This window comes from Vanacampus margaritifer, chromosome 6 (genome assembly GCF_051991255.1).
Source record: "Vanacampus margaritifer isolate UIUO_Vmar chromosome 6, RoL_Vmar_1.0, whole genome shotgun sequence".
Classification (NCBI taxonomy): domain Eukaryota; kingdom Metazoa; phylum Chordata; class Actinopteri; order Syngnathiformes; family Syngnathidae; genus Vanacampus; species Vanacampus margaritifer.
This window is the reverse complement of record NC_135437.1, coordinates 10,509,524-10,535,260: the sequence shown is the minus strand read 5'-3', so window position 1 is coordinate 10,535,260 and position 25,737 is coordinate 10,509,524. Positions and strand designations below refer to the sequence as shown.

General features: G+C 40.1%; 1 protein-coding gene across 7 annotated transcripts in view; it reads right to left on the bottom strand.

Moving 5' to 3' along the window:
* reln (reelin) overlaps window positions 1-25,737 on the bottom strand; it is a 143,381-nt gene that overhangs the window by 101,281 nt on the left and 16,363 nt on the right. For 4 of the 7 annotated variants that reach the window (XM_077568011.1, XM_077568013.1, XM_077568012.1 and 1 more), the window contains exon 1: window positions 13,928-14,394. In XM_077568011.1, the coding sequence (XP_077424137.1) occupies window positions 13,928-14,180 (253 nt within the window). In that variant the 5' untranslated portion in view covers window positions 14,181-14,394. Of the gene's footprint in view, window positions 1-13,927; window positions 14,395-25,737 lie in introns of those variants that run through there. The other 3 variants (XM_077568015.1, XM_077568017.1, XM_077568016.1) reach the window with 1 other exon arrangement.

Below are 25,737 nucleotides of genomic sequence, written 5' to 3'. Positions count from 1 at the left end.
TCTAGCTGGTATTTACTGTAACTCTTCGGTTCAAGCCAGGTTCATAGAGGAAACTTCCACCATTGTTTTAAGAGATATTCCCTTTTGCAACATCACATTATGGACTAAATCATGTGTGGAGGGAAGACCACAGTCCATGTCATTAGTGAAATGTAAAACACGTTAACTAGAAATGCATGGTTGTAGTTGACCACAAATATATCCCCAAGGTATCTTCCAATTGTTTATGACTATCAATCCAAGGACATTAAATACTTCCAAACCGTTCTCAGATGGATCCATGGGGTATTTCTTTTTACTGAGTTTGCCTGTATTTGCAGCCCTGCACAGCTCACTGAGGCTTACCAGAAGAAGTTTAGCATTGTCTGCAGTGCACTTGCCTTAAAAGGAACCCGACTGTAATGACTAGTTTGTTCTATATTATTTATTTGGTTGTTACGAACATAGCTATGAGATTTTTCAAAAATCCTTTCCAGTTTAATACATTTTGTAGATACTTTATTTGGACGTACACCGCCATTGTTATTTACGTCACAACGCATTCAGTGCATAATGACGTAGAGTGGTGGCAGGCTCTCTGCCGAGCAATGTGAAACGGCTATTAAGAAAGCAAGGTAAGCCTTCGTATCGTTCCTAAAGGGACGATCAAAACTCTTGAATGTGTCTGGTGAATGACGAGAGCACGGCGTAGGAGAGGGTGACTCTCCCGATTTTTTTTTTATGTTGGCCATGAAGAGGAATAAATTTATTTGTCCTATTTGCGTGTTCCAAAAAATATGAAGACAGATTTCTTGTAAGAAAAAACACCTTTGCAAGATGATTTATTAAAAAAAACAGAGATCTCTGGACATAGTGACAGACTCCAAACATCACCTAACAGGTGGAATTTCAGAGTGCCGAATGTGTGTCTTCTACGTGGCAAATGGCTTCTTATAGTTAAACAGACCGCCTCTCTTTCATTTGTAGACAAAACATACTCTCTGGGTACTTTTCCGTGAGCGATGGCGCAAACAGAGTCAGGGGTGTGTGTTCGAAGCAGATTCTGTTCTCAAGGACCAAATGTGTGTTTTCGCACAGAACACTGAGAAGGAATTTTTTAGACCAAACAATATGTTCCAGCTTAGTTCAAGGTCAAATTATACTGAGTTCAACACTATCTCACATCTATAAAACATTTCGACATGGTTAATATAAAGAATTAAAATGTTAATAATGTATAACAATGGTTAATATATGAAATAAAGAATTTAAATGTTAATAATATCTAACAGCCAACAGCTGACATTAATGGCATAACCTTTATGCTCTTTTTTTTTTTTTTAATAATGAGGATGATCTTTAGACCTACGGGCAACATACTTTTCAACATCACACAATAAGTCAGTATAGATTACAGGTACGTTCTTATTTTGAATGTTGTATTCCATCTTGAGTTAAGCACAGTGGGGGGAAAATAGTAATTTATAGTTCTGTACAGTCAATGAATCATTTAGATCAGCAAGTCAAAGAACAGATGTCAACTAAATACCCATTACAAATAACTCAGCCAGTAATTATGTGACTGTTTCAATAGTGGTTAGTCAGGACAATTAATATTTTCAGGTCTTCGAGGCAGCCCACAGATGTCATTCTGACTCAAATTTATTTTCTCAAAGCTCTACATGAGATTGGCTCTTAATAGAAGTGGAAGACATCCTGCTTGTTGGAAAGGAAGAAGTGATATTTTTGCATCTCTTTTTCCCTCTCTGCTCCTTCTTGGCGTCAAGGTTACAGATCATAGCCAGCTTAGTGAACTATTGACATGAGTAAATTTGCCTCCATAGTTCTTAGGTATAAAACGCTTGAGTGGAAGGAAGAAAAGCTGAAGTGAGCAATGTGAAGGGAGGTGCGGTACATAAATTAGAGGGGAGGGATTGATTTCTAATTACAAGCACTAATTGGAGTAATTAGAGACAACAAGGTACTTTTCTTTGATGCTAGATCCATTTAAAAGCCTTTGTCTTTATTTCTAATTTAATTGGACTAATTAGAAAAGTGTAGTGTTAATTAACATAGGCCTATAAATTCCCAGCCTTTTTTCTTCTAGCCAGACCTTGTAAAATCGTCTCTCTATACCTTGTAGTGAAAGAGCAAGAAACAATAATCTGTATTATTCGCTACAGTGGCAACTGTACAGTTTAGTTAAGAACTACAAATTCTAAACTAGTTTGTATTTTCCCTGTCAGACAAGTAAATTAACAAAAGAATGCATCAATCATTTCAAAATTAAGGATGAATCACCCATACTGTACTGGCTTACAGTATGGGTGATTCTCAGAAAACAAGGTCCGCCATTGGCTGCAAACAGTGACCTAGTCCAAGAGTATTTTTTTTTTTTTTCCATTTAAAAAGAATTCATCAGATTTGACTATTTACAAAATCGCATATAAATTGCAAAGATAACACAAACAAATGTTTGTGTGTGCTGTGTTTGTGACATGCCGACACTCCCATGTAAAAAACAAAAAAAAGAGCCCTTTATACGGTTGTTAGCAATAAACTGGCAGAATGCAAATACAGCACAATATTGTTTGATGGAGTTTCACACTGTCTGTAATGGAACAATACATCAGCAAAATAATAGTAGAAAGTACATCTCGAGACCACAAGGTAACTCCGACGATTTACAACTCGACTTAAACTTATGCTTTGGCCATAAATACTTTGGAAAATTGGAACCGGAATTTCAAATGTTTCACCTTAAAATATGATGTTAACATGTTTAACAAACTCTTTTGTTTATCCAGAAACGACAGATGGCATTTTGTGTTTTGCAAAGCAAACAACTAATGAGTTGTGATGCCCATGCCATTCTCGAATGTAGACCGCAGATGATGGACATTGTTCTTTTTTTCTTCTTTTTTTTTAGAGCTCAGTTTTATTCATTTAGCAGCCTTTCTCAGTCAATATCTCATCATCATCGCTCTTCTTTTTTGTTTTCACTATTCAGAGGTCATTTCCATGTATAATTGGTCATGTGTACATTTATGTTTTTTGAATGTGGGAAGAAGTTGAAGCACTTGGAACAATTGACGCAGGTACAGGGAGAACAAACTCAGAAATGTAAGACAGACATTGACAAGTTAAACAGTAAGCTGTACTAAGCTAACTGATGCCACAAATGTGTGGGGTCTGGAGTTATAGAGCATTTATATGGGCATGGAGGGTATTTCACAACAGAGTATTAGGAGAATTAGATATTTTCAGACCCCTGTAAACACCAACCCCCTCACCCCTGCTGTCACTTTGGAAAGGAGGATGTGTGAGCTGTGCATGCGAGGGGCTGTTTAATCTGCCTCTGCCAGCCTGCCAAGTCGAGCACTAGTGGGCCAGGCTTTTTGAAGGGGGCCGGTGCTGGAAAAAGGGGGGTGTGGGGCTACGGCTAATCCGCAAATGCCACGCGCCGAGTCACCAGCACCCTGCAAGTTGCACCACGTCGCCTACTCTGTAGTGAGTCTCCTGAGGCGCTACAAGAGCCATTGAATGCTATCAGCACAGACGACACGTTGCCCCCAAAGCGGGGATTACTGAGCTGTCAATGAGGCACCAGGGGGGGGTTCCAAGTTCTAGAGTGGGAGAAGAAGTGGCAAAGGGAGGTGTACCATCCACAAACAGGAGCCCCATTCTCTGAGAGGAAGAGGCCGTGGGTAAAGTTGACAACAATCAGCAGCGGCTGGGAAACTACCACATAAAAGAGACAACAAGCACTAGGGGTGACGAGGAAGGAAGAGATGGTTTGAAAAGGATCCATCACAATTCAAGTGCACCCAAAGGACACTTAGTAGTCCACCAGGAAAATGAACACAGGGCCAGTGTTATGAGGGAGGCATTAGCATGAGTTTGCATAAACACACAGTAGTGCGTACGTGTGCTGAGAAATGACAAAACAATGGTGTGGAGGAAAGAGGGGAGTGTGACAAAAAATCGAAATGGTGCACAAATCTGTAGGGAAACACGCTTTTCTTTGACCATCTGAAAGATGCAACGATTTTGCTGTCATGATGATGTCATCTATGATACACTATGACACGATAACAGTGGTTCTAAACCTGGGTTCAGTGAGTCAGTCACAGGGATACGCGGAGGTCAAGATACACACCCGGCTTTAATGATTTGTGATGATACGCCGCACTTGGCCATCAGTGGCTGCAGGTGATCACGCCACATTGCATGGTCTGTGCTGCTGGGAATGTGGTGCAGTCAGTAGTCGACTTTTGACTGTTGTGATGGTACGTCGTGTGATTCCTTTATTATTGTAATCTTTTCATACTATGTCGAGCAAAACAAGAAAGTGGTCGGACGAATATGTGCAATATCAGTTCACACGTATAACGGAACGTCTGGTGTTCAACAAGGTTGAATTCTGAGGCCTCTGCTTTTTTCATTGTATTTTCTGTTCCTGGGTTCCATCTTAAACCAAACGCTGGGGACTCAAATTTCTTGCTGTATATTGGTTTATTTTGCATCCTGAAAAATATTCGACCATGATTTTTATTGTGCACGATAGATAGAAGATTTTCAAAGAATCTGAAAACACGTTTAAAACCACAAAAAGTTAGTATTGGCTCTCAAAGTTAAGAAAACAGCGGTGGTTGTCTTCTAAAAATATAAAGTTGAGTTGAGTGATGGTAGTCAGCGTCCTAACTTTTGCAATGCCAAGCTGAGGAATTCTAGTCTAGCACAACTAGCTATTTAGAAAAACTGAAGAAACACTTTCTTAAGCTGCAACAAGAATACAACACTTTCTGACTTCAAGATGAAGAGAGCCAGATTGATGAAATGAGTACTTACTCTCTTTGTTCATCAGTAAATCTTACACCTATGTGTTGAATTTGAAAAAAATAAAACATATAAAAGTAACATTTTATTTTTCAATAAAGAAGGGTTCGGTAAATGCGCATAGGAAATTGTTGAGTTTTTTTTTTCTTATATTGCCATAAAAATAGCAAGAGCACCTTTTTTCATATATGTCAATTTTTCAAAAGAAAGTGTAAAAACATAAATGGCAATTATTTGACAGATTTAGCACCAACATTTTTAATTCAATTTTTCACTGTCAAGCAATCCACCATTATATTTTATTTTATTTTATTTTTCTCATATCCTCATAGACAGGAGCCTATCCCAGCTGTCTATGGGTGAGTGGTGGTGTACATATGTCCCATTCACATTCTGAATCCTCTTACGTCCATGTATGGTCAAGTTTGTATTTTTTCCACAAATGGTCTGTCCCAACTACATTTTTTTTTATTTTACACATTGTTAACCAATTTAAACTGTTTAAACTGAAAGACCTTCCTGAAAAGTAGTCATCTTGGGTATATGCAGATGTGAATGACGTAATGAAAAACAGCAATGCTTTTGTGCTACAAAATGCGGAAAATAAAATTTGGGATGGGTTGCTTTGTGAAATTTTTGTGGATGCTTATGCTGCCTGAAACATAATCCTTCACGAACCACAAAGAGACGCAGGGGAAGCAAGTGCATGCTTGAACCACCGCAGCCTTGCATCTATCTGCGCAGCCCAGTTTGTAAGTTAACAGACATGCACGCTCTTCAAACATCCTGAAAGTACTTACACCCACTCATCTGCCCACTCATGGAAGTTACTGAAAACACAATTTGCATTTGCATGTTAAGAGCTCGCATGCTTTGGCTTGAAAGAAAGAGAGAGAGAAAGTCCATTGAGGAATTGGACAATAAAAAATGTAAGAGCTCAGTGCCTCTTGCCTGAATAAGACAGGAGGAAGAACACACCTCATCACAGAAAAGCACTCAATGGCTTCTTGCTTTTCAAGCAAACCTGCAGCACACAAGCTGCTTAAAAAAAATGGAATGATTGGAGAAGATTCTTTCAGGAACGCAACATTCAGTTCTCCAACTTTTTCAGAGCAGAACCTACAGTCTGCCACCCAACATAAATGTCAATCACCTGCCAATTATTTACTTGACAAAGGGGGGAATAAAAGCAGAGTCATTTTCCTGCTACACGGATATAATGAATTCTAAAAGCCTGATAATCAGGACATATCTGTTTTGCTCGCGGAACATCTGACCTGTCTCTTTAAAATGATGGATCACCTATTTTGAGCTGAAAGCTGCGTGCACGGCCGAGCATGCATGTGTGTCAAAAGGGAGATTCCAAATGCATATCCATTCTCATTTCTTGCCCATCTGCTCCTCCAGACAATGGGAACGGACATTTACCAGCTAACACAATGCTCTTTAAATGCTTCATCATTCATTGTCAACATCGACGGAACATCCAAACACCCAAACACGCCCATACAAATAGTAATGCACTTGACACACTTCCCTCGACTTAGTGAAGTGAGCTATTCAGACAAAGCAGCGGGAGGCTGAGTGACTGAAGAGCTGCGAAGTTAATGAATTCAAAAGGTTCGGTACACTTTAAAGTGCAACTACGCGCCGCATGTTGGTTTTCCTTTGCTCACAGGAGAGCCCCATTAAACCATTAGCCCCTGTCCCCTCTCCACTTGCGTCAGTCTCTCTGTTCTCCAAAATTGGATGACTGCATGCAAACTAGGCCAGCCTTTTGTTGGTTCACAGACCAATTCTTGCAACAGCTCTTTAAAGTAAGCGTGTGCTACACAGAGGCAAGAAGCTAGAGAGAGAGAAAAAAGATGGGAAAAAATTGACAACAAAAAAGTCCGAAATCAAACCCTTTACAGCTCTCAAGATTGTGAGGTGCTCTTGGGTGAGCATGACATCCAACAGGAAACTGAACAGACGACAGTAGTGCCATTTTGGCATGTAGCAACTAACAACTTGAAGATGGGAGCAGTGCTTCCATGACATCTCTGTGTTGCTTTACTGATAAGGCCAAAGTGCCTGGTTTGATAGCATCGGCTTTTCCAAAGCCTAAACAAGGCCTTGTGCTGCTGACCTTTGCTTTAACATGGCTGGCATGTTCTTCTACAGACATAAGTCAACAGTGTTTGCAGAAAAAATTGAAAAAAAGACGTAAAACCCATTATGAAGGTGGCGGGCTGGAGATAAATTGAAAACATTTACCATCATCTGAAAGAGAAAATCACCGGAAGAGCTGGTTTTGTGGAGAAAAAACTATCTTGTATAATAAAATAAATAAATGAAATAAAATAATAATAATAAGAAGAAGAAGAAGAAGAAGAATAAGAATAATAATAATAAGAATAATAATAATAAGAATAATCCATCCATCCATTTTCTTGACCGCTTTTCCTCACAAGGGTCGCGGGGGTGCTGGAGCCTATCCCAGCTGGCTTCGGGCAGTAGGCGGGGTACACCCTGAACTGGTTGCCAGCCAATCGCAGGGCACACAGAGACGAACAACCATACTCACAATCACACCTATGGACAATTTGGAGTGTTCAATTAACCTGCCATGCATGTCTTTGGAATGTGGGAGGAAACCGGAGTACCCGGTGAAAACCCACGCAAGCACGGGGAGAACATGCAAACTCCACCCAGGAAGGCCGAAGCCCGGACTCGATCTCACGTCCTCTGCACTAGGAGGCGGACGTGCTAACCAGTCAGCCACCGTGCTGCCAATAATAATAATAACAATAATAATAATAATAATAACAATAATAATAACAATAATAATAACAATAATAATAACAATAATAATAACAATAATAATAATAACAATAATTCTCATTTAATCTTTAATTGACTCTATTAACTTGGCACAATGAAGCACTGGCCAGCAAATATCTCACTTGAGACTGAGAATCTGGTCCGGCGTTTTGTTGTCCTTCCAGACATTTAGCACACATCAGGAGAATGTCCATGCCAGACATGTTCTCACACACCAGAAATTATATTTTTGTTGTATTTTTAAGGCGTCGTCAGGGTAAGCACGGATTTATTCTGTGGTCACCCGGTCTGTTCATGATTTGGACACAAACAATAGAGGCTTTTTTGCTGTTTCCAGCATTTGTTAAAAAAATGCAACTCCTCCAGTTATTATTTTTGTAACGTGTGTTCAAAAGCAGCAACAGAGTAGTTATGCCCAAAGTGTATCTTCTCAGATGCCCTGTGTTAGAGACGCCATTGTTTACTAGCATGGAATTAATATCTGATCGCATAAGACAACAACACACTATAACTCCAGATATTCTCACATTGTTTATGATAACATGTATGTACCTTATATGTTGTGAAACAAAATCAGTTTTCAACAAAAAGGTCAGCTCAATTGAAACTGTTAACTGTCTTTTCAGTGTCATTCTATGAGGAAAAACAATCTGACCTCACCAAATTTGGAAAAAGAGATAGCATTTTTGGCCAATATTAAGTCCTTGGATTATGTTACAACCCCGCATTATTTGAGTATCTGGGGGGGGACAAAACAAAAAGAAACTGTGACCTGTGTCTTGCGGACAAAAGGAAATTTCTGTCGTGAGAGACAGCCAACTGAATTTGAAAACAATGAATCTTATGTGTTTCCCCAGAGGGTGATAATAAAGTCAAATTGTGTGTAGAAACAAATGTTTATGTCATTATTATGCATGATGGATCATGAGTAAAGAATAGGCCAACATCATATGCCAACTGACATTCAGACAAAAGACCAAAACCACGTTAGACATAAGTGACATCCTATTGGCATACTGTACTGACATATCCCGGCTTTGAAAAAGCTGACACAACTCGGACTTTCACAACAACTGAACACATTATGTCAAACCAGGGTGCAATCAACAAGCTGCACCAAATCCATCAACGTAACAAAAAGCATGTGGCCCAATTCCCGCTCCAGCACATCCATTTTTCCAGCTTATTCACTTGCAGGACACCTCTTCACCACCGCTTCTCCACTAATGTTTCCATTGGGCTTTCAAATTTACATGAGTAAAATTGAGCTTTTTTTTAGCTTCCTGCAAACATTATGTTGCTGTATGGGGAACATTTTTACAGTGCCGATAATAGGCGATAATAGAAATAATGTAGAATGTATGTGTATGTGAGTATGATCAACTCCTTGAAGCTTTGAGTTACCGGTACTTATTTTCTACTAATTTGCTACCAGTTTGATACACACTTCTGAAATAACAAATTAGCTCGAATTATGTTTAATCACACTTCAACTCGTCACTATGGCCACAATCTTTGCTCACTAGACATCAAATTCTCACATTTTGTAGTGACAAGTGTCTTCTTTCAGACAAACTAACTTTTATTTAGCTAAGGTGTCATTTAGTACCTTTGTTTTCACTTTAAGCGAGGAGAAGTCGGACAAACTCGCCTATCTCTTCCATGTTAAATTCAGGCGCCTTTACCCCTGCATTTCTGATAAATCATAAGTTTTCAACCTGCTCTCATTTGGTAATTTTTCATCCGATTAAAAAAATGAGAACATGCTCGTGTTCCCCAAGCCCTTGCCGTTCTAAAGAGCCATTTCTTGAATCTGTATCTTGAACCGTTAAGTCGTGAGAGGCTTTTGTTCCCGGTGTGCGTCTCTCATACAATATCAATGGAATGTGGGTGCGTGACGTCTCCAAGTCAGATGTGTGTGGGCTCTTAAAGGGACAGTGAGATACTTTAGTTGATGTTGATTATGGTTAACTTCCACATTTCTTGAGCGATTCTAGTCGTTTAAATTTTAAACTGTTCAGCTCTTTTACATTTTTTTAAATACATTTTCAGGGACAGTGAGATACTTTTAGTTGATGTTGATTATGGTTAACTTCCACATTTCTTGACCGATTCCAGTCGTTTAAATTTTAAACTGTTCAGCTCATTTACAAGAGTCAGCAGTCCCATTCAAAATTTCCACGGGAATTTTTCTAGTTATTATTATGTTATTGTTAGGGTTGGAAAAAAAATAGGATAAAACGACTTCAAGAATTTCTGCCTCATAACGGGTTTAGAGTGATTATCAGAGTAATCAATAGGATAATCAATTCTATAAAGATTTGCTATAGTGACAGCCCTAGTTATCATAATGAGTAATCATTCATGTAAATACATTGATCATTAATGATTTCTCATCATAATTGGGAAACAGATACTAATATGTAACAGTTTATTTCTATAAATATTTTCCATTGTTGACATTTTTTTATTTCCTACAAAATGACAATGTTCCTGTGCGCTATTTTTGGAGGCCACTTGGTGGCCGCGGACACCATGGTGATGACCCCTGAACATCATTTAAAGTAAGGCGGTTGTCTTTTCAGTTCACGCCATAGTGCCTCAAAATGTAAAAAAAAAAAACCTGTAAATTTCTCAATGGGAACCTTTATCCAGATCTCGTCCTTAGTCCCTCCATTTGACTGGAAATTCATAAACCAACCAAGAAATCTGCTTCCCAAATATAGCAAATGAACTGTTGGTTATTTTGAGGACAGTTCCGATCCCAGCGTGACCTTCCTGCGCTACCCTCCTGAAGATAAGTGCAAACGTTGATTGTACGTGTGAGTGACACCTGCTTTTGTCTCGTGCAGACCTGAAGAGCACACAATCTTTTTACTGCTTCTTCTCTTTCGTTTCCAAGAACTCTATTTCTCTGCGCATTTTGTTTTCCCACCACAATCCTGGCAACAGTCGCAGCGCAAGCGGTAACCTTTCCCGACCATTGCATTCTGATAACTTAATACAGTAATCTACAGCGCACACACACAGTGCGCGGCCCACACATCCCAGTCTTATCGCTCCGAAGCAACACTGGAGGAGGCAGCGAGGTCAGGTCAGAAACTCAATTACTGTAAAGCAAACGGGCCGCACAGAATCTTCTGCTTGGTGTTAAAAGCTTGGATGTTTTGTCCGACTTTCACCTCCTTCATCTGCCTTTAAATACTTCACCAATTCATTTTTGATATGCAACATCCTCTGTAAACTCGCTGGGATGGCATTTCTTCGACATTCTGTCGTACAAGCCTTTGTACATGGCACATGGCCGACATCTCTGATGCCTGACAACCACCATTTCCTCATGGAGCTCACTCACTGGTTAGATCACATGTTGCTTTTGGGAGATTAAACCACGTTAACCAAACGTGAGGGCCACTGATCTCATAAAAGCAATTTAGATCAAGCCAAGCCAAATAGATGGCAGCTATTTATCTAGAAATGAACATATAATAATAATAATAATAATAGTGAGCCTAAATATGTACACTATGTCAGCAGGAAGGATTGTTAGTTTGTTGTTAGGGAATGGGGCACATTGTGAATCTGTGAATTTAACACCTGGAAGAAGCTCTTAAAGAGTGATTGACCAATATGTCTTTTTTCAAAGCTGATAACCGATATTTTGAGCCAGTATTCATTTGCAGTAAAAGAGAAAATATTAGCGTCAAAATAAAAATAAATACATTTTAAAAAATTGGTTGAAATGCCCAAGTTTTCTACAAACAGTAAATAAATGTTTCCAAAATGTATACATAACTGAAATATTAAGCTTTCACTTATTTTTGTTTTAATTTCTAGAAGAAAAAGAAATTTAACACTCAAGGTTGTGCTACTCAGGTTACACCCAACATCCACCCCAACACTCAAGGAAATTTACTCTGACAGTGTAACTTTTTATCCTAAAAGTGTTCAAATAACACTACTTACTGCATATTTGATGGAACACTGGAAATTTAACACTGACCGATTTGCTGTGTATTTTCCCAGTTTCAGCGGCACATCTTATAATTAAGTGACAATTTAAATAAATACATAAATAAAAAGTTATGTGAAGTTAGCCCAGTTTTAAATTGATCTCTTAAACTGGTATATCACTGAGCTACTCACTTTTTTTCCCCCATTTGTGTTTTGGCTCATGAAGGAACCTCACATTTTTGCAGTTTTGACTAGTGAGGACGCGAAGGCTGAATGTCAAATGAACAAGTGAAACATGGCAAGCTGTATACAAAGACCAGCAATATGTTTGCATCTTCTTATTAACAGGTCATATCTGTGCTCGCTCGCACTACCAAATACCACCGTGGAAGTAACAATGTGGTTTGAGAGTGGATAGATCCATTTTTCGGCACAGATATTTGGCATATTGACGAATATTGCATTGCAGATCAAGCTGGCATCTTAGTGAGCGATTTGAATGCTTGCAAATGTAGCAAATATTTTTTTTTGTGTCAGGCTTTGTGAAAAAGAAAGTTGCAAAAGGTTGCAAAGATGTTCATATGAAAAACTGTCTGCACATGTTCAAAATTTCTTTGCCACAAGAAAAATTGCTTGCAACAAATAAAAACTGCGTGATCAGCCTTAATATTTGTATTAAAAAAAGAGAGGCGGATGCGGCTATTCGTCAAAATGCCAAATATCAGCGCCGATGATTAGTCTATCTCTGCACTCAAACCACAATATACCTTCCTCACAGATATGCAAGTAAGAAGGGGCAAAAAATATTGCTTGACTTGGTATACAGCCTGCCATGTTTCACTTGTTCACTTGCCATTCAGCCTTCCACCCTCTCTAGTCAAACCCGCAGAAATTTAACAATGAGTTGTCATCATGGGCCAAAACACAGGCGGAAAAAGAAAAGTGAGCAGCTTGGAAGCCTGTCGTTTTTTCCGTGTAAGCCACGCTGCTCCTATCTTATCGGCTCAATCCTCTCATCGTCATTCAAATCTCCCCCTCACTCCGTGGTCGTATTTAAATCTCTCCCTCCTCCCAGTCCACCACGTTTCTAATGCTAATTATCTAAACCGCTCAGTGCGAGCCATCCCTCCCATCCAGCAGCCAGTTATTCAAATCTCCCCATACAAGCCCAGTCCCAGTTAAAAGGTGCTTGACTCAAGGCTCGATCCCTGAGTATTTTCCACAAAAAGGCTCAAACTGATTCTTCCAGACTACTGGCTTTTCTTGGCCTTCATCATTTCTTTCACAACAAACCGAGTTGACCAGATGCTATTTGAATTCAAGAAGTTTATTTGTTCAGATAACACAAGATCGCTAATCAAGCGAGGGTGAGTGTTAGAACTCAGCCGCATAAAATGAAATGAAACCAGAGAAGAGCACACAAATAGTGTATATTATTTTACTTTGAGAGCGAGATCAAATGTGTAATATAAATCAAACTTGTATACACGACTCTTGAGGAGAGGACAGTAGCATGGGAACGTGACCTCTGTAGGACTGCGATGGCCCGTGAGGGTCACTGTCCGCAGTGTTAAGTCACAACAGCCAGTGAAGGGCAGTGGTGAGACCGTTGCAGCCATCGCGAGGGATCACTTTTCCACAGCCAGGTGCCAGCGCATCAGCGTGGGAAAAGCCCAATTCATCAGTCTCCTCTCGCACCCAAAGCACAGTTTAACTCAACTGAAATGTTTTGCCTTTTTTTTAACTGTTCCTTTCTCTCTTTGTCCATTGCCACTCACAGTTTTTGCACACACACACACGCGCTCTCTCTTTCGCGCGCGCTCTCGTTTAGTTCTCTGATGCTTTGGAGAAGCTGCCTACGCACGGAGCATCCGGATCACAGGTTAGTCAAACACCAAAAGCTGCTCAAATCAGCATCAGTATTTTTTAACAGTTACATAAACAACGCTTCCAAACAGCAAACACCTGATCTAAACTGACTCTAAACTTTCACGTAAAGACAGAGAAAAAGTGCACGTTACCTGATTGAAATGTGTATTTTTGACTATAAACACAAATAAGTGTCATTTGAGATTGAATTGTAGGTTTGTTCATATTTCTTCTTTGTCCCTCCAATGATTTTTTTTTGTTCTGTTTTAAACTGATCATGTTGTAATGGTAGACTTTTCAAATTAAAATCAGTATCAAAAAATACAGAAACATTTTTCACATTCAATAATAAAACTAAATTTCACAATCAGAATAAGAGAATACAGTATATACAAACTATGACTATTAAAAAGTAATTTTTATTCCACATTTAAAAAAATAATAATTAAAAAGATGGACACACCTTGATATTCCTGTCCTGGGGTGTAGGCGGTGGGATTGCCCATAATCTGAAGGGTAAGCAGGACCTCGCCTCCACCTTCAGCCACTCCAACTCCATCCAGCTCTGCGTGATGGGTGCACAGGAAGAAAAAGGGGTTGAACCGGGGGTAAAAGCTCGCAGGGGGCACCCCGAAGTCCACGCTGCCGCTCCCCAGGACCAGGGCCAGCAGGGCACAGCCGAAGGCGCCCCAGACAGAGGCCCACGCCGATGCCATCTGCCCTCAAAGCGTGAGGGCAAGAGAGTGAATTTGAGGGGAGTGCTGAATGAATGAAAGAGGATGCAGGTAGAGGGATTCCAGGGAGAAGAGTCCACTGATGAGTAAAAAGTCCAAAAGTGTGTGTGTGTGTTGTGAGTCAAAGTATGAAAACGTGTGGAAGAAGCTCAGTTCTTCTGTTGCTTCCTCTCCCTGTCCTACCTTCACTCAGGGAGTTGAGAGCTTCGGCTGCGCTGTCCTGCTCCAGCGCTTAAATACCTCCCGCCCCCCTCCCCGTGGCGCGGCTCCCTCTCTCCTCCCTCTCTGCGCTCAACACCAGCTCCGAGACGGCCTCCCCTCTCCTCCTTCTCTTCACTGTCTATCAATCTGGCTTTTCCTTAAGCTCTTCCTGGTTCTGCGTTCTCCACGCCGTCTTCAAGGCTCACTAAAGCACTGCTTTGGCACCCTCATGGTAACTCTCTCTTAAGAGCTGAGATCTGCATGCAGCTTAGTGTGTTCAAGTCGAACCAGCCCCCCTGATAGATCCCACTCACTCTCCTCTCTTTTGCCTTTGTCTTTTTGCCCATCCACCAGACTGCCTGCTCCTCTCCCAGCCTCTATCACATCTATTTTTCCTCCCACAATCCCTCCCCATTTTCAATCTCCCACTTCTGCAACCTCTCCATATCTCCTCCCTTCTTCGGCAACACTAGTTTGTTTTTCCTTTCCAGAATCTCCTTTTCCACTGGATTCTCCAACTTTTTTCCCCTCCATCGCTCCAGCACAGACACCAGCAATTATGCCGCTTTGTAACCCCCACTGGAGATGAGCATTTCACATGCACGCTGTACACACCCAACACATCTCCCCTTCCTCTTTTTAATCCTTACACACATTTTGCCAAATGAGGATCTGCTCAGTTCAAGGCCATGCACAGACATCACAGTCACGGCAATAAGCACTCAAGCAGTCTATGCCAAAAATAAAGTCAGTCAACTGTCAAATCATTGATTGAATAGCTACAATGTTGGATTTTATGTATTCTGGATCAATTGGGGAAAAAAAGAATTATTATAAGTAAAATAAAGATGTAAATTTTTCAAATGGAAATTGAGAGAGGCAAAAGTGTCTTTTCCTTTCCAGCCTTTCCCAATTGGGGGTTGCGGTTTTGGACAAGACTCCAACGGCAATATTTTTGTAGACAGCGTACAAACCGGTGCATCTTGATTCTCCTCCTGCAAGTCGATATTTAGGAATTTGGCAGACTACACTGCCCCCTGCTGGGCGTTCCAAAGAACCAAGGGCGTGAGAACAGGTCTAAGTTGTGGCGCTGGTGTAACGTGATTTTGGTGGATTTGATTAAGGTGAAAGTGCAGGCAAGACAGATTCTGAGCTCCACGGATGTGTGTGGTGGATGTCATCGTGTTTCATTTATAAATATGACAGCAAGCATCGCACATTGAAATTTAAATATTGAAATTGGAGGCCCTGCAAAAGTCCTTGGTGACAAGTCACACTTCTCTCCAATGGCTATGTGCGCGCGTGCATGTGTGCGCGGGAGCGCTCGTGTGTGGACGGTGGATGAGGGGGGAAATGGGGGGGGGCTGGGGGTTACCGGGGCCTCTCAGCATAGTGTTACGCCACTGACAACATTTATCGGCTCTGTGAATGAAGACATTACATGCTATTTTCAATGTTTATCTGTGTTTTTTGAAGAATGTTTGTTTTGTTTTTTCTTCATGCATTTCAATTGGCATCAATTATACGTGAGTTTTGGGTATTCGTGAGCAGGGCCAGTCATTATGCCCCATGAATGCCGGCAGCTAACTGTAGGGTAAATATAAAAATTGTCTAAATAGATAAATTGCACAACAATATGGCCCCAAATGTTCATTTAAGGGCTCCCACTCCTTGCTCATACCTTTTGTTTAAAGCCCATTGCCACTGGATCCATTATGTCAAACCCGAATGGCCGGAAACAAAGAAAAGGTATCCAAGGTTTTCCAAGACCCAAAAGAATAAGTTTATTTACTGACAAGTAACGTTGCCTAATGTCAGCTTGGAAAACCTGTGAACTGTGTGAGATCGGGTTGGCGTGTGTTGACTCTACGTTGTGGTTAAATGCACACAAACACACAAAGCATCAAGCTGGACACACACTCTGGCTGGCTGTGTCGTGTCCAAACCGACGGACTGACCCACAGCGGGCGCGTATTCAGGCCAGATGCTTTCACAGGGCTACACCACACAGACAAACACACGCTAAATAATCTCAAACAAACCACACACTGTAGCCTTGCCCATGTCTGCTTCTTTTCGTTTGACAACATAGAATGTTTTATTTATTTATTTTTCGGTTCAAGTGAAGCAATTCACCTGCCAGACGAGCTGCTTCTCCAACACAAGCTAGTGTATGTGTACACACACAGGAAAATATTTATAAAAGCCTCACTCAGTCTGTCTTTCTATTCTAACATGGAGGTCACTTATTATTCTGGGGGAAAAAAACTAAATATTTGTTATGAAAAAATACCAACTGTGGACTAGGGGTTAAGAACATGGTCCTCCAAGTATAGCTGAGGTGCCCTTGAACAAGGCACCTAACTTTTCCAATTGCTGACTGAATGGTGGAAAGCTGCTCTGCATGTGTTAGGCGTGTTCACAACTGTGATAGATTGGACGCAGTCACATTTAGTGAGCAGGTGAATTCTCTCAGCCATTGGAGAATCATTTAACATGTCATTTGTACACGAAGTTCAGACTCAATCCAGGCCCTTGCTGCATGACATCAGACCACTAAATGAAGCGATGCAAAGAAGCGTGACAAAGTGACAAGGAGCAGGTGTGCTACTATTTCCTGAGTTTGTTTTACTATGTTGAGCAATAGCACCGCATTGCTTGCTGTGATGATAAAGCGACAAGCAGCATATGTTCCAGCAAGGCGTTAACTTTTCCAAGGATGTATATACTCCCGGAGGTCCTACAAGGTCAGTTAGACGGACCGGTGTGCCAAGATTGAGGAGAGAGGTGAACGGTTATCTCAGTCACAACCAGCCCTAAAGCTCTTCATCATTAAGTACTTTTAATTAACTTGCTGGCAAACTTCTTAAAGAGATCAGGCTGGAAGTTTTGAATGCACTTTCTTCCTTTCCGTCATGTTGCCATGCTCTATAGCAGGATGGAGAACAGAGCAGCAAGTAAAATATAATTTAGTTTAGACTTTTCTTATCAGCAACATTCAGTGTGAGGTGCCAATTACTGGGAGCATACATTTGACAGAAGTTTTTAAATATCTCCATGCACATATGCACAGACTTGATTTGAGTGATGATTCAAGGTCTATTGTAGTTATGAGGCCACCGCAGTGAACACACTATATCGCAGATTTATAAACAATTATTTATGTTAAAAAATATATTTATGTTTTTACAGAGCACAGGCAAGTCCAAATTTAGTGTTGCGTGCCTTCAGTTTAATATCACGGTGGGACACAACATGAATGTACTGATGGAGGTGTTCATACTACAATATACAGAGCCATATTTTTTGTAGACAGACATGCTTAGCGTAAAAACAAATTCACTTTCATGCCAGACCAAGTCTAGTTTACCATTTTGGGGAATTTGGCAGACCACGTTGCGCCTCACTGAGCATCCTGACAGACAGGGGGTGTTTTCTATTACAGCCCCCTTCCCCCGGCACAACTGACAATTTGGTGAGAGAAATTAAATTACACTCTAGATCAGGTGAAACCAGGTCTAAATTGTGGCGATTTGATCCAGACGTAAGCCGACAGATTCTGCCATCTGTTGATATGTGTGGTGGATGCCAATGTATTTCATTAGTAAATACGACAACAGCGTCAAGTTATATGCGTCACACCTCCTGAAGCATAGACATCAATTTATTGAAATAATTATTACCATCACTTCACTGCCATTGACGGCTATAAACGTCCAAAATTCATTTGAACTATTTCTATTAGTTTAACATTTTTTTCCACTTTTGTTAACATGAGCATGAAAATGTTCATTTAGAACAGACATAAAATTTGTGATTAATCGTGAGTTAACTTTTGAAGTTATGCGATTAATTACGAGTAAAAATTTTAATCGCCTGATTTTAATTATTATTATATTTTAATTAATTTTTAATAATCATCTCGTCGGGGTATTACAATTTTTGACTTCAATAGTTAACTCACGATTAATCACAAATTTTATATCTGTTCTAAATGAACAATAAAAAAATCTAGGTTTTCATACTCTTGTTAACAAAAATAGGAAAAAAATGTTAAACTAATAGAAATAGTTAGAATGATTTTTTGACGTCTATAAACGTCAATGGCAGTGAATGAGTTAATATAAAAGGAAAGGACATGAACATACTTTGCGTGCGCCAATCTGCATGGACTTCAGCGAGTCCTTCATGCTTGCTTGAAGGCTTATAAATAATGAAACATTTGTGCTGATTAGAATTATTATGTATTTACATTTTATGTTTAAGTTTAGGGAATTTTCTGAAAATGTTTTCTCTTAATTTTTTCTTGAGGGCAAGAGAGTGAGAACAGGAATACTTTAAAAAGGAATACTTTAAAAAAAAAAAGTTTCTTTATATGTGTCTAAAGTGTTTGGGAGGGGTAAAATTACATTTAAAAAATGTGTTATATGGTCTCTCTATATTGTGTTTTTTCACCTATGGTGGGTTGGTCTGGAACGTATCTTCGTTGATAAAACGGGATATTGCTTGCCTCAGAACTTTAAGTTTAAAATTTGCCATGATAAACAGCACATTTAAAACGAAAAGATGAAAATTCTCACTCATTTTCACTGCTGCCCTGGTTTGCTGCAAAATACTAAATTGAGTTTGAGAGAAATAAATGGACTATGTCAAGATTCTGATACAAAAGCCCCAAAAATAATAGAGTCGTAAATATGAATTGTGCTGTGTAGTAAAAAGTTGCCAACAACAACGACATATTTGCTCTCAGAACTTGAGCAGAATCCAGAAGAAAACGGGATGAGACAGAACAGAATGATGGCACACCAACAGCCTTAACACCCTCCTCCCAGTTCTTAGTTTTTTGGGGAGGTTTTTTGTAACATGTGCTGTTTTGGGGCTTGTTTTTTTCCACAAAGATGTCAATTGATAAGCTTAATGGGAAAAGTGGTGCTTAAAAGTAAGACTGAACTTAGAGTTGGCCATCTTGAAAATATATCACATCATTTGATTACTGTACATAAGAATGGACAAGCTCTAGTTCAGATCCAGGATCAGATGCCTTTCCTTACAGACCCACACCTAATGACCCTTTTGACTGAAACAGCAATCATCGCTGTTATATGACAACCACATTTACCATAAACAATAAAACTGCCTCATGAGTAACAAAATGAAAATCATAGTCCTGCATTGAAATACAAATTTAGTTGCCGTGTTTTGACCTGCAAAAAGGAGTTAGATCACCTGCTCAAGACATCGGGCCCTATTTTCTAAGGATAGACCGATAATCGGCCCAGGAGTTAATCGGTGCCGATATTCAGCATTTTATGAATATCAGCATCGGCCTCTTTTTTTGTTTTGATGGCCGATATATTAAAAACTGTTATTTTTGTTCCGATGGGCGCTTTTCTCCTCCGTCTGCTCTGAGTCAGCGGCTGTTGACTCCCTGCAGCATTGCCCCCCCCCCCCTTCCTACAGCACCATCTGATTGGTTGCTTGTGCAGTGCAAACAGCCAATAAGCAGCAATTAGCGGCTATTATCCTGCGAGATAACGGCTAGCTCGCGGATTAGCAGCTAACCGGCTAGCTTGCAAAAAACGGATATTGGGTTAGCCCGCGAGCTAACCGTTAGCTCACGGGCTAACCTAATAGCCGTTTTTTAGCGGCTATTTGGGAGTTATCCCGGGGTTAGTGTGTGGGTGAATGGTTAGCCCGCGAGCTAACAGTTAGCCCGTGAATTAGTGGCTATTTGGGAGTTGGCATTATAGTTTGTGCAAAAGCTGATGGCAAACAAAAAACCTTTAACATGTTTCAAGTCACAAAAGCTGTTTAATAAACATGTGCTTGAAGAAATTTAATCAGTCAAGTGCTGGTGTTTTTATTATTATGAAAAAATTTGAAACCAACTTTTTTTTTGTCCTGCAAATGTATATCGGCTTTAAATATCGGTTATTGGCCTCCCTAACTACCAATAATCGGTATCAATATCAGCCCTGAAAAAAGCATATCGGTCTATCTCTACCATTTTCATGCACAGCGCAAGCCAAGCGCAAATTGTAGTCTAACTGTGTGCATTGGTGGAGTTTTCTTTTCTTTAGTATTTTCCTAGACGGGCACAGCTAGGAGGCGTTGGTGCAGTTGTCTGACTTGTTTGCCATTCAATGGAAGCGGCTGCCTCATTCCCTTTAAATTCGGAGCAGAGAGAGCTGCGTGGTCAACATGGCATGTAGATGCAAGAGTACATTAAAAAGGAAGTGCAGTTGCGGTTGATGTCAAGTTGGCCGCTGTGGAGGCAGGTCGCCTTCCACCCCCGATCGTGCGTCCGTGTGCTAAGTTTTGGTGATAATTGTCTCCATGTAGGTCCTGTCCTACATCCATCCCGATTACACCATTGCCATTCTCTTGGCCATGCACACACACAGACACACCAATACTTAAACACACATACATAGTGTGCAACTGGGGGCGATCGTTCTCCATTATGAAAACTAGGTCAGGGAGGAATGGGGCAGTAATTATTTTTATCATTATTAATTTCCACCTCCAGGTTGCGCCAGGGCTTTTTTGTCCACTTCAATCTTCATTTGAGACCCCCCGCCTACATCCATACACACACACCACCACCATCACCACCACTCTTAATACAGGCTGCGTGCCAAACAAGGCAGAACAGAGGGCGGGGGCACAAAAGTGGAAAGAGCTGAAAGGGACGCATGGAGTATGACAGAGAGAGAGAGAGAGAGAGAGAGAGAGAGAAAGAGGAGGCAGGAGGGGTATGATGTGTCGCTTCATCACTCACTGGACCCTAATTTCCACTAACAGGTTGTTTACTGGATATGGCAAATGATAATAAAAACTGGTGTTGGAGGAGGGGACGAAACAAGCAAAAAGAAAAGAGAGGCCCTGCGGGAGCACTTCAGCTATGATGGCTTACGCACTTCAATTAGTCCCATGAAAAGAAATTTGTCCACCAACCCTAAAAAAAAAAAAAAGATGTATAAGGAGAAGGGTGCTTGTCAAATCTGCCTGGTAGCGCCCTAAAAACTTAGTGTCTGTTCAAATAGAGTTACTGGTGGCATGCAAGAAACCACTCGGTTTGGTTGTCAGACCAACAGTGAGCACAAGTGATGAAAAAATACAGAGAATGTTTTTCTTCACACTGTGGTTTCTAACTAAATTAGATACTCAACATATTTGAAAACAAGAATTGTTTTGTGGTAAGTCCTGCTTAGAAACCTGCAACTCAGTTATCGAATGGTGAACATCATATTTTGACACCGAAGGTTTGACCCCATAAATTTCCCACTGAATTATTCATTGATTCGGTGTTTTTTCATTTTACTAAGACATTCCGGACAACTGTAACTTCCAAAGCGACTAGCTTCCAACTTTGTGGGAACCGTTTTAGGAAGGCCCTTTTCTGTTCCAGGACAAAAAGTCATGCTGGAATGACTTTGGTGCAGATGAACCTGAGAGCCATGACCTCAACACCCTCTGTGCGATGACCCAATACATTTGGCCACTACAATACAATCAATATGACTAGATTTAGACTGCAATTCCAATTTAGTGTCTATTTGCATGTACATTTAAAGTTACGCATATCCAATAACTACACAGTAAATTCTGTAGAGTAAATCTGACTCTATTTAGAGTGGGACCAAATTGTAAAATAAAGAATTGGGAAAAAATAAAAGTCACTCAAGGGTTGAGGAACAAAGCCACAACTTCAGCTTGGGAGACAGCCGATCTACTCCCTGAGCAAAGCAGCACCTGCTGTGTGTTAGTATATTGCTCGTCTCAGCTCGAATCTTCATCTCCAAGAGATCAAAAATGATGTTTTCGGTCTCCTCTTGGATGTAAGCAAACAGTAGGAGGGGCATAGCTCAGGTGGTAGTGTGGCAGTCTCCCAAGCTGAAGCTCCTCAACCCTTGGGTAATTCTTTCTTTTTTACTCTCTTCCAAAACCTAGTCTATTTAGTCCCACTCTAAATAGAGTTAAATTTACTCCACAGAATTTACTGTCTATCTGTGCCTATCTGTGACTGAATGAGTGCAGTTTTCAAGGGCGGGGCCTGGCATGTTGACAGACGTGGGAGTCAGCAAATGAAAGTGTACTGCACTGAATGGCAATTAGCTGCAAAATCGTTAGTCAGCAAAATGAGTGACTTGTGTGTGCTTGTGTTTATTTAGTTACCTTTGTTCAGTAAAGTGATTAAAAATTCACCAGCGTCAGTGTCAAACCTTCTTCAGGTGGGGGGTTACAATTTGTTCTAGATAGCGGTGATTGGCTATATGAAATGAGCTAATTAGCCTAACATAAGATAGTTATTAGGCTTAAAAAAATAATAATAATAATTAAGCTGGGGGAAAAAAGCAACCGATCACCAATTTGATCAGAAAATGGAGCAATATATCTATTTAAAAACGTTTGTGATTACTGTACAGTCGACAGGGACTGACTTGGCCCACGAATAGCGAAAAACCCATGCATAACTAACGTCAATTGAAATGCGTGGGGGGGACTCAAAAAATGCTGATAAAGATAAATCAAAACATGTAATATCTTATTTCGTGGAGCCAGTTAATGACATCATTGATCGTTTGGGCAAATTAAGACATTACAGCCGATCACTGATTTAGCTTAAAATGCTAAATATCATCTGATCCCAATCCAGTCAATTGATCAGTGTAACATCTCTTAGTTATACTTTGTAATAGGCACTTTTTTTTAGGGGTGAAATGATCCCATTCTTCTGACATTTTGTGTCTTTCCTCCTGGCTCACTTATTTCTCCACAGTAACAGTCCGTGTGGAAAAATAATCACCTCAATCACTTGGTCAGTGTAACTAAAAATGTGCTTTCGAACATCAGTCAAATAGCAAGGCCTTTTTGTCTACAGGGCCCGCAGCAGATGCGTTTAAATGGGGAAGACACATGGCCTGGCACCATTTAAGTGTGATCCATTTTTCAACAGCTGTGAGTCACCGTCGCGAGCGCCGAGCAACGCAAAGTGCGCCGCTCGGGGCTGCTACAACATGCACAGACGGTTGGCCTGGTGCTTCTTTTGCATTTGTTAGACACAGAATGCCAAATTTCACATTTTCACTTCCCTGCCATCACAGCACCCCCCACCCTCTCACATGGCCGTCATGGTAACAAGAGCTGTGAAAGAACAGGATGAGAAATATGTAACGAGGAAAATGACCGACACAAGGCCACATTGTCGCGCAGGCGGAACGAGTGCTCCGTGGTTTTACAGCAACCTTTTCCCAAGCTGAGCTTCTAGCAAACAATTGGGCTAAGTATAAGAGCAGAATGTGTGAAAATCCCTCCTGTGTTGTGTTTTTTTTTTTTTTTTTTGCTTTTACAAAGTACTTCTCTATCATAATCAATGAAAAGGTTCTTTTTGAATATACACTAGAAATGCTATGCATAGGTCTCATATGGCGTTTTATAACCTTATGAATACAATATTGATTTTACTGTGGTGCATTCATGAATATGTGAAAAAAATGTGGTTTCTGTCTGTTTTCGGGCATCGTCTTCAGTAATGATGCACAGCGTGTTTGGCACATGCAAAATAAAAGTAAGTCCAACTCAAAGGTTCCCATTCATCCGCACTGGAGGACACATGCAGATACACATTGACACCCATGGCTCAAATGTATAGAAACCAAAAGAATCACAAGTCGTAGTGGAAGAAGCGTAAATGAGCTTGTACACACATTTTTCCACGAGCACATACTCACACTGATCGAAACACAGGAAGAAGTGGGTGGGGGAAGAAGTGGGTGGGGGAAGAAGTGGGTGGGGGAAGGTGGCCAGTGAGTCCAAAGAACATAGAAAACAAAAAGCAAGCAGACAGCCTCGAGCTGGAAGCCCAACTAAATATATACTGTAAATAAATGAAAATCTCATTTTGAACCCAGAGACCCCCAACCCCCTCCTTCCCTCCATGTTTCATTCTAGAGAAGCACAAAGACAGGCATCCGTCTCTTCATCTCCTTCCATCTCACCTATCCTATTCCTCCCGAGACAAGGCGACGTATTCCTGAAGGCGGAAGATGACCGCATATCTCAAAATGTCACACGACAGTCAACCGACAGTGGGACCTGGAATTCATACAGGTTCAGTTCTCATTCCACAGTTGTGCTGGAGTCAGGAAATATTTGGGGGAAATAATTCCAGAGCGAAGACCACAAGTGCGGCAGTGCAGCTGAAAGACATTTGGCACCTTAACTTTTTTATTTATGACCAAGTTTTTAACCACTAACTGCTTCATTTTCAATTTTGGTTGGTGCTGGATCTATATGATGAGGCATTAGTTGACCGTCTTGTTAAGTTAGTTTCTCAGGAATTGCTATAATGTTCCAGGGTCAATTTGACCCAGGCCTTATTTGATGATTAAAAATCGCATCCCAATAAACATTATTAACTGCTTTGATTGCAAATATTTCAAATTAACCATTATTAACAAGTTTCATCATGAAATACTACTATTTGTAGTTCTTAAATTTTTTAATGGGTCAGTTTGACCCGAGCTGTTTAATGTTCCCAAAGCGCCCTGATAATGAATTATAGCTCATGAATTTCAATGCAAATATACCAAAATGAAGTGTTTTAATTGTGTGCTGATAAAGTTCTATTGCGAAAAACTACTCATTTTAAAATGGGTCAATTTGACCCGGACTATGTTCAAGAGCATTCCACTAAACGTTTAGCATTTAATTAACTCATTCACTGGTATTGTCAGCTATAGACGTCAAAAAATCTTTTTAACTATTTCTATTTGTTTAAATTTTTTTCCCACTTTTGTCAACAATAGTATGAAAACCTAGATTTTTTTAAATTGTATTAGAACAGATCTAAAATTTGTGATTAATCGTGAGTTAGCTAGTGAAGTCTTGCGATTAATTACGATACAAATTGTAATCACCTGACGCCCCAAAATTTTTAATAATCTTATTTAAAAAATGAGGGGCGTCAGGCGATAATTTTTTTTAAATTTGTACTTAATTGCATGACTTCACTAGTTAACTCACGATTAATCACAAATTTGATATCTGTTCTAAATGTACAAAAAAAAATATTCTTGGTTTTCATACTCTCAAATGGAAAAGAATGTTAAACTAATAGAAATTGTTCAAATGAATTGTTGACGTCTATAGTCAATGGCAGTGAATAAGTTAAAAATGTAAAAGTGCACTATTTTAAGGGAGTGGTTTCATAGCAAAAAAAAACTACGAATGTGTAGTTTTCAATGTTAAAATGGGTCAGTTTGACCCACGCTATGTTTAATGTTCTAAAAGCATTCCAATAAACATTTAACATTTAATTGAAAATGTCCACATG